The sequence below is a fragment of the Kryptolebias marmoratus genome, linkage group LG3 (assembly GCF_001649575.2).
Source record: "Kryptolebias marmoratus isolate JLee-2015 linkage group LG3, ASM164957v2, whole genome shotgun sequence".
Lineage (NCBI taxonomy): Eukaryota > Metazoa > Chordata > Actinopteri > Cyprinodontiformes > Rivulidae > Kryptolebias > Kryptolebias marmoratus.
Genome location: NC_051432.1, coordinates 30,036,481 through 30,045,308, shown reverse-complemented (window position 1 = coordinate 30,045,308; position 8,828 = coordinate 30,036,481). Strand labels below are relative to the sequence as shown.

Genomic DNA, 8,828 nt, shown 5'->3' with positions numbered 1-8,828 from the left:
GTTTTGGTTCATGAACCCTGAAGTGGGGACGTTTTGGTAAATGAACCCTGAAGCCGGGACATTTTGGTTCATGAACCCTGAAGTGGGGACGTTTTGGTTCATGAAGCGGCTGTTTCGTATCGGTGAAGTTACCCAGAAAGGCGCCGATGTGCTGTGTGATCCCTCCAGCCTCAGTGGAAACGATTTGACTCTTCCTCAGGCTGTCTAGTAGAGTGGTCTTCCCGTGGTCCACATGACCCATGATGGTTACCACCGGGGGACGACTCATCAGGAGCGAAGGGTCCGCTGGTGGCCTGCATTGTGAGAGGTCAGGGGTCAGATAAGGCTTTATTCTGGGGCCAAGCAGTTCACTGGTAACCACTAGCCTGTTCTGATTGGTCTATCATGGCCCGCGTCTTGTTTGTCCTCAGATCTAGGACAAGGAACAGAAGTCTCTGGTCTGGAACTGGAAGCTCCAGTCCAGGATCAGAACCTTCCAGACCGGGATCAGTGCTCCTGTTACCTTGGATGGGCGTCTCTGTTGGGTCGTTCTTGTTTCTCGCTCACTTTGGCCCATTTGAACTTCAATCCTGACCGGGTCACCACCTCCTTGATCCACATCTCCTCCAGAACTGAGTCTGGATGTAGAGAGTCCAGGTCCACTGAGGTGTTGAGCAGAGCCTCCAGGATGTGATCTTCAGGAGAACAGAGACCTGGTTCAAGAAACACTCATTGATGAAGAACACGGACCGGTTCTGACGGTTCTTACCGAAGTCTTTGTTCATGGCTGCAGCAAGCTCCGCCACCGTCATCCCCCGTCTAATCTCCACCTCCACTTCCTGCCTGTTCTCTTTGACCTTCACCTTCTTCTGATCCCTCCTCTCACCTTTGACCTGCAACAGATTCATGTGTGTGTTGATGTTCTCTTGGTGCTTCCTGTCAGTGAACAACAAAATGTTCAGAACAGGAAGGAGGAGAAAGAATAAGACACTAAAATACAAACTAACCCTAACCCTAACCGTTTCTACAGTTGGTCCCATGAAGATGACCTCTGACCTCGTGTCATCCTTCAGGAACTGCTGTCTCTGAGTGAATCCTGATTGTTTTGGGACACTCGAGGACATCTAATCAGTTGTTTTCCTAAAGACTGATTCATTGTTAGATGTTTATTTTCATTATTAAGCTGTTGAAAAATGAGAAATGACTGTTGAACATTATTTGTGTGAAAAGTTCAATATGAGAAACAACAAACTCTTACAGGAGAACTGTACTCAGCTGTGAGTGAAAGAATCTTTGGGCTGAGTGGGAGAAAGTTTTTCTACAAGTCGTTATAAAACAAAGTTTGACAACAAACTGAAGAGAAAACTTCATTTTTGTTTTTCTAACCTGAGAAGATTCTGTTCAAAGAAGTTTTCTGCTTCAGATAAACTAATAATCATTATTTGTCCTTCAGTTATTAAAGTGGATCAGGTCCCTCCTGGCTGCGGTTCTGATGGTTCTGGATCAGGTCCCTCCTGGCTGCGGTTCTGATGGTTCTGGGTTTGTCTCGAAGGTGTTTCTGACGTGCCGGCGGTTCTTTTAGCTGGGAAACGTTTCTGTTTGTGGATTGAAGTCTGAGAACGCTGAAATATTTTATAAAACTCAAACTGTGGTACAGCGGTTGGAGCTGCCGCCTCACTGATGAAAGGTCGCAGGCTCAAAACCCAGCTGGAGGCTTTCTGTGTGGAGTTTACTCATTACAGAACAAAAAGAAGCGATTAGGTCAGCAGGAATGAGAGAGACAGGTGGTGTCCTCATTTGTGTCCCTGTGAAGGACAGGAAACCTGTCCAGGTGTGTCTGGACTAAACGCACCAGTATAACAGAGGCTGTATTATTTCAGGTTTTAAATTCAACCGTTTGGAAGAAAACCCTCTGAAGGTTTCTGTACCTGTCCAGGGTTCTCTGTCTTACCTGTTTGGAGGCAAATTTCCTCCTCTGTGGACAGGTGAGCAGGGAGGCGGGGCTCCGGACAGGACAGCGGTGGAGGGGAGGAGTCAGGAAGTTTCTGAGGAGAGGCAGGTCGACATGGGCTAGCCTGCGCGCACCCCGCATCATTGATGACATCATATTCATACCTGTCAGAGGACAGGTGGATACAGGTGTTCAGTTAACTACTTCCTGTCCAGCTGGAAGATGGCTGACAGATTCTATCAAAGCAGAACTCATAACACTCATGTGACAAATAAAGAAAAAGTGTTTTTATTTTGTTTTCTAAACTGTCAAAGTCAAAAATCACAGAAACATCAGGAATCTGACGTTCAGAACCGGGTCAGAACCGGTCTGAGGAGAACAAGGAGGATATTATTAAAAAGAAAAGTTGATGTTTGATCAAATAGACACCGAATAAAAACAGTGAAACAGAAAGAGTTTATCAAACCTTTAAAATTATCTTTGATTACAGGAAAGAGCAAAAAGCACCGGTTTAATCTAAACTTGAACAGAATCTGACAGGAGTTCCTGCCAGTCTGAAAACCCCGGATCCCCACAAGGAGACCTAAACCTGAAGAAACGGAACGAACACAGACAAGCTGATATGTCATAAAAACCCTCAGGTGGGTTCTGTTCACGCGCTGATACCTGCCGAACATAAAATACAACATGTTCTCAGTGAAGTCTGGTGCTCGGTTCTCTTCTACTGATAAAACTCTGACCGGAAGCAGCTCAGGACACTGCGCGTGGACCGCAGGCTTGCCGCGCTTTGAAACTCACCTGAAATAGTTCTCCTGTTCAACTCATCGTGTAAAACCAGCTGGTACCGAGTTTCACCGTGAAATACACCTGAATCAGGGAGCCGCCATGACAGTTAGCTGCAGGTGGGAGAGGATGGACAGCGCCCCTGCCGGTCCGGAGAAGAACTTCTTCTTCATCTTCTTCGGTGGTTTCTTCCTCTGCCTCTCCTGGTGCTTAGCACAGACATTATTACGTATTAAAGTCTATAGTGTTTCAGGTGTGTGGATCAGGACAACCAGCTAAACAACAACAACAACAACAAAAAAAAACGGTATTCTTCTTATCACACCAGTTATAGCAAATTATTGAAAAGTGAGCTTATAGCACACATCATCTTATCTTTTCCTTAAGCATTTATGACATTAATCCTTGCATTTAATCCTTACAGCCATTTGGAGAAGGACAGCTCAGTTTTTACCCAGTCCTTCCTAACAGACTGGCCTCCGACGCTCCATCTTCCTTTGGATCAAAGACTTTCCTTCTGGTCCTCACAGAGAGTCAGAGGAGGGCCCTACTTCTCCCCGGCACTCTCCCTTAACACCGGAGCCCCACAGGGATGTGGCTGAGCCCCCTGCTGTACACTCCCCCCCAGCGGTGGTTCCTGACACGTTTCAAGGGAGACACTGAGTTTGAGTTTGTGTGGACGGGAGGGTCAAATGTTGCAGGAAATCCTTATAATGTGGGTGGAGCCTCAGTGAACCAACTTCCTGTCAGACATGACTGGAAAGTTCAGAATCAGGTAAAACTCACAGTTCATGCAGCAATAAGATCAAGTGGAAGTGGTGGGCCCTGAAAAGACCAAACCCACCTCTCGTTTCACAACAGAAACACAGAAAAACGGTCATTTCTTTCTTTAGTTTTTATTCAGTTATAAAATAAAACATCACAAAGGTCCAGTTGAATCCATTCTGACTTTCAGATTTTCTGGGAAACATGGACTCAGCTAAACACCTGAAGAGAAATTTAAATTTGACAACAAATCCACCACATCTGGAGTCAAGTTTGAAGCTCCAACAATCCTGAAGGCAGCAAGGAAATGACAAAATATTCTACTGTTGCTTTAAAACTACTGCATTTTCACCCAAACGATCATATGTGTGAAGTGAGGGCACATGTTTTCGCTCAGTGTGGGGCGGGGGGGCGGGGGGGCACACTTACTGAACGGGTGGTTTGGTTGGTCGAATCAGAGTTTCTGATGATGTGCGGGTGTTCACTTAGAAAAGAGTTTTCTTTTTATCAATCACATAGAACCTAAAATTATGGTATACATAAAGTAATTATCATGTATCTGTCAACAATGAGTCAGAATTAAATTAAATTAAAAGACTAAGATCGTTACCTGCTGCTCGGTGTTGTTTTTATTATTTAAAGACATAAAACAAAGTTCAGACAGAACTGAAGGAGTCAAACGGCTGCTACATGATATGTTTGTTCACAGTTTTACAGACGGAGCAGCAGAAATAATCAGCCGAGTCGATCTTCTGTTTGAGTTCTTTTAAATGCTGCAGACAGAAGAAACAGCACCACCATGTGGCTGGAGGAGTCACCTTCACAAACACTAACATTTACTTTCTACTTGAAAATTTCTTTTATTTCTCTGTTCTTAGAGGTAGAATTTATTTTTTAAACAAACTAACACAGATCTATCTTTCTTCTTTTACTTTCTGCAGAGAACTACATCTTCATCAAAAACAGAAACACAACATAAGAATTCAGCATCCACATCTGTAAAAGCCCTAAATGATTACAGCACCATGATGAAAGTAAAGTCTTATCAAATGTTTGGTCAGAGGTTGTAGAAAAGGCACAAACACAAGAACACGCTACATCACACGGCTACAGCTGGAGCTCAAACATTTCTCCATAAATCTAACAAAAAAAAAGACCTGAAACGTCATCAGATGCAAAAAGGAAGAGCCTCTGTGTGAGAGGAGAGGTTCTTCACCCTCTGTCAGCAGCAGGAAACTGATCCAGGGTTAGTCCAGGCCACATAAAACCAGACCTCTGGTCTTAGAAGACAGGAACAGAAAGGTGAGGGCAAGAGTTCATCTGGACTCCAGAAACTTCACTGACATCTCCAAACAAACAGGCTGCAGACACAAAAACACAAGTTACCCCGAAGTTACCCCCGAAGTTACCCCAAAGTTACCCCCAAAGTTACCCCCAAAGTTACCCCCAAAGTTACCCTAAAGTTACCCCAAAGTTACCCCCAAAGTAACCCCTAAAGTTACCCCCGAAGTTACCCCAAAGTTACCCCCAAAGTTACCCCCAAAGTTACCCCAAAGTTACCCCAAAGTTACCACAAAGTTACCCCCAAAGTTACCCCAAAGTTACCCCCAAAGTTACCCCAAAGTTACCCCCGAAGTTACCCCCAAAGTTACCCCAAAGTTACCCCCGAAGTTACCCCCAAAGTTACCCCCAAAGTTACCCCAAAGTTACCCCCAAAGTTACCCCAAAGTTACCCCCGAAGTTACCCCCAAAGTTACCCCAAAGTTACCCCCGAAGTTAACCCCAAAGTTACCCCCAAAGTTACCCCAAAGTTACCCCAAAGTTACCCCAAAGTTACCCCCAAAGTGACCCCCGTCATTCTGTTTTCTGAGCTTTCGTTTGAGTGGTTCTGTTTAAGAATTAGGACCCTGAGGAAACGTCCCTCTGCTGATGGAGTTAATGTGTTTCTGACCTGCAGTCGCTGCCGCCAGCACTGACGACATATTTATCGTCGCAGGAGAAGCGGATGTTGGTCACATGGGGGGAGTGACCAAAGTAACGCTTGTGTTTGGCCTAAAGGAAGATCCGAAAAGCACAAATTAGTTTGGACTTGTCTGAAGTAGAGTTTCAGGAAGATTCCTTTACTTACAAACTTTTCAGAGCAGGGGAAATCAAAGAGCTTGATGAGGCCGAAGTCGTCTCCAGTCACCAGGCTGACGCCGGCGTGGGAGACACAGGCGCAGTTAACGTCGGCCTTATCGGCATTTCGAGGCCAAATACCGAGAACTTCGTCACCGAGGATGCTGAGAAAACAAAAACAACATCCCTGGCAGGACCTTTACTAAATCCACAACATTCTGATTGAACCGAATCTCAGATCTGACAACAGGAAGTGTTACAGCCACGCTTTCTAAATAAAAGCTCTGAAAATGTTCTTGACTTAATTTATAAATGAGACTCAGTGACATTACAACAAACATGATGATGCCAATGCTTATTATGGGATAAACACTAATGATTTGGCTGAAACTACCTGAGAGGAGAAACCAGGGCTTCACAAGAGTTTCATGTGAGACAATATTCAACACTGGACCACTGTCCAGGGTCCGCTGAAGTTTATCTCTTTTTGATGCTTCTTGTTCTGTTTTGGTGCCATCCATTAATAATTAATGTTAGAAGTAAAATGTGTTAATAAATCCTGGGTTACGGTTCACGTTGACTCCTAACCTTGGACAGTTGGACCTTTGAATTCTGGATCTGTAAGTTTTTCCTGTTTTATGTATTTTTCTGCTGCAGGTTGCAAGGTCTCAGATCTCCCATGGTGCATTGAGTTCATGACAAAACCTTGGCCTTTTGACTCCATTCAACTTAAAAATGTTCATTTATTTAAACTTTGCAGTAAATTTGTCATAGATACTCATCAAACTTAACTTTTTCAGGTCACATTATTAAATGTAAGTGTGAATATAGTCTGTGAGTTAATGAAAAACATTCAGACAGAAAGAGGATGAATCAATGTTGGGTTCGTTACAGCTGAACATGTATCGGAGGATTTGACCTTTGGATCTGACCCGTATAAACACAGGTAACACCGGATCTATCAGGATCTCAACCTGAGGAGTCTCACCTGGTCCAGCTTGCCCAGGTGATCCTTTCGATGACGGGCAGCTCTGTTACGATCTTCCCTGATGGAACCATGTGGACCTGCCGGGTGTAGGTGCTGGTGGACACCTGAAAGGATGAGGAACACAGAGAAGGTCAGAGGTCACCATCATCTGAACCATCTGAACCGTCTGTAGGTGTGGACTCACCTGGATGTGTTTGCTGTCAGCAGAGAAGTCAAGCTGGATCACAAAGCCAGGAATGTCCTTGCAGTAACCGATTCGATTGAGTGACGGCCCGAGAGAAAGGTCGTAAAAATCAACAGCACTTTCTACTGAGCCCACTGCCAGGAACCGGTTATCTGGACTGAACCTGAACCACAAGAAGCCCAGAAGATTGAGGAACATCAAGCAGAAGTCCTGCTGTACTTCCTGTTAAAAACTAGATGTTTACCGGATATCCTGGATGGACGCACTGCGGTCCCGCTTCTTGCCCCAGACGGTGAGCGAGTTGACAAGCAGGACGATGAACTCTCCGTTCTCCATGCCAATGGAAACCATTTCTCCATTCGGACTGTAGGATGTGCACTTGGCAGGATGACCCAAACTCACCTTATTCAGCAGTTTCTGGGGCAGAGAACTAAATTAATGCCAGCTGCTGGGCCAGATGAAGGCTGAAGGATTCAGAGTGTTCTCTACCTTGTCAGCCAGGTCCCAAATCCGGATCGTCCCATCATCACTGGCCGAGATGAAGACATCTTTGAAAGGATGAGCTCCTAAACCCCAGATTCCTCCCTGAGTGTGTCCGTTGATCATGGCGTTGGACGCAGCATTCTTCTCTCCAACCTCTATGATCTCCCCATCTTTGGTTCCCACCAGAATTTTACCCTGAAGCAAAAAGAGCCATCAGAAAACCGGACAGGACCGCTGCAGAAAGACCAGCCCATCCTCCACTGGAAACTTCAGGTCTGTCGAGTGAACCTGGAGGTTCTGACCCTACAGTCCTACAAGCTGAGATGGGATCAGAACCAGTGTGAAGATTTTACCTTCCCTCTGCAGACGGATCGAACGTTCTCCACTGGCTGACCGGTCTCCAGCTGGAAAGCTCTGCAGCGTTTCATCTCCTGGTCCCACAGCTTCACAGCTCCCCCCTCTTTAGTCCTGTGGAACAAACACCCAGACTTTATCAGATCATTTAGACCTGCAGGTCTCAGGTGTGTCTGTGGCTCAAGCTTTAACCAGAAGAATCACAGCCATGGACACTGCACTGGACAGATGGGAAGACTGGGTTTAGGATCCGAAGGCCCTGTACCTGGAGCCGGATCACCTGGATCTCAGACTGATAAACTAGATCAGTCTGAAGTTCAGGAGTTCCCTCTGATGAAGGGTAAAAGTTCAAAGGCAAACTCAACATTCAGGAGCAGAAATGTATCTATTTTATCATCTGGAGACAGAATTTACTCCTGAACTGAAAACAGCTGACGTCAGGAGGAAACACATTTATCTGCAGCTCTAACAGCGGGACACACAAGTCTTTACTCACGGCCGTTCCTTCCCTCCGGTGACGATGAGTCCATCCCTCAGCGTGGTGTACATGGTGAAGACCGGACCGCTGTGAGCTTTTGCCACAACTCGAACCAAGAAGTGCTCCCTCCAAACGTACACGTCTCCGTTGATGGCGCCGGTAAATGTCAGGTTGTTCTGAACGAGACAAACGCTGGTTTACTACAAACCAAAGCCTGCAGCTTTATGAATATGTGACTTTAGAACAGTCAAACTTCTTACAGCCCCAAAAGCGACAGACAGCATGGTCTGCATCCGACTGTCTTCCACCGAGCCGATCACACCTTTCTTATACATGAGCGAACCTCCAACCAGAGTCCAGAACTTGATGTGTTTGATTCCCACAGACACAAACTGGGTGTCAGAGTCGGGTCTGAACTCGACCACAAAGATCCGCTCAGTGTGGCCACCTTTACTGGTCACCTTAGTGCCTAACAGAGAGGTCAAAGTCAGCTTGTTTATGGGATGTACATGTAAAACCGGTTCACAGTGATGGATGTAACGAACCTTCCTGCCACCTCCATACTGTGATGGTGTGTTCTGGCTCCACGCCCACAGACAGCAGAAGCTTCCCGGTCGCACAGAAGTTAACATAACCGACACCCTTAGCATGAGAACATCGCAGGATGGACAGAGTCTGCTTGGTCACTGCGTCCCACACATGGATGGATGGAGCAAGGCCTGTGAGGAGAAACCAGAACTGTACA

At 45.9% G+C, this 8,828-nt stretch overlaps 2 protein-coding genes across 5 annotated transcripts in view; both read right to left on the bottom strand.

The window, feature by feature from the left end:
- Positions 1-3,347, bottom strand: part of mtif2 (mitochondrial translational initiation factor 2) — a 9,938-nt gene extending 6,591 nt beyond the window's left edge. The window contains exons 1-6 of one of the 3 annotated variants that reach the window (XM_037974772.1): positions 3,136-3,347; positions 2,729-2,922; positions 1,931-2,094; positions 749-872; positions 503-674; positions 133-293 (exon numbers count right to left, since the gene is read on the bottom strand). In XM_037974772.1, coding sequence (XP_037830700.1) covers positions 133-293; positions 503-674; positions 749-872; positions 1,931-2,092 — 619 coding nt within the window. In that variant the 5' untranslated portion in view covers positions 2,093-2,094; positions 2,729-2,922; positions 3,136-3,347. Of the gene's footprint in view, positions 1-132; positions 294-502; positions 675-748; positions 873-1,930; positions 2,095-2,728; positions 2,923-3,135 lie in introns of those variants that run through there. The other 2 variants (XM_037974770.1, XM_037974771.1) reach the window with 2 other exon arrangements.
- Positions 3,348-4,089: 742 nt separating this feature from the next.
- LOC108250777 (echinoderm microtubule-associated protein-like 6) overlaps positions 4,090-8,828 on the bottom strand; it is a 21,058-nt gene continuing 16,319 nt past the window's right edge. For both annotated transcript variants that reach the window (XM_037974768.1, XM_037974769.1), the window contains 11 exons: positions 8,629-8,802; positions 8,344-8,552; positions 8,102-8,259; positions 7,605-7,719; positions 7,258-7,446; positions 7,013-7,185; positions 6,769-6,931; positions 6,585-6,688; positions 5,607-5,760; positions 5,430-5,530; positions 4,090-4,839 (listed from right to left, as the gene is read on the bottom strand). In XM_037974768.1, coding sequence (XP_037830696.1) covers positions 4,815-4,839; positions 5,430-5,530; positions 5,607-5,760; positions 6,585-6,688; positions 6,769-6,931; positions 7,013-7,185; positions 7,258-7,446; positions 7,605-7,719; positions 8,102-8,259; positions 8,344-8,552; positions 8,629-8,802 — 1,565 coding nt within the window. In that variant the 3' untranslated portion in view covers positions 4,090-4,814. The remainder of the gene's footprint in view (positions 4,840-5,429; positions 5,531-5,606; positions 5,761-6,584; positions 6,689-6,768; positions 6,932-7,012; positions 7,186-7,257; positions 7,447-7,604; positions 7,720-8,101; positions 8,260-8,343; positions 8,553-8,628; positions 8,803-8,828) is intronic.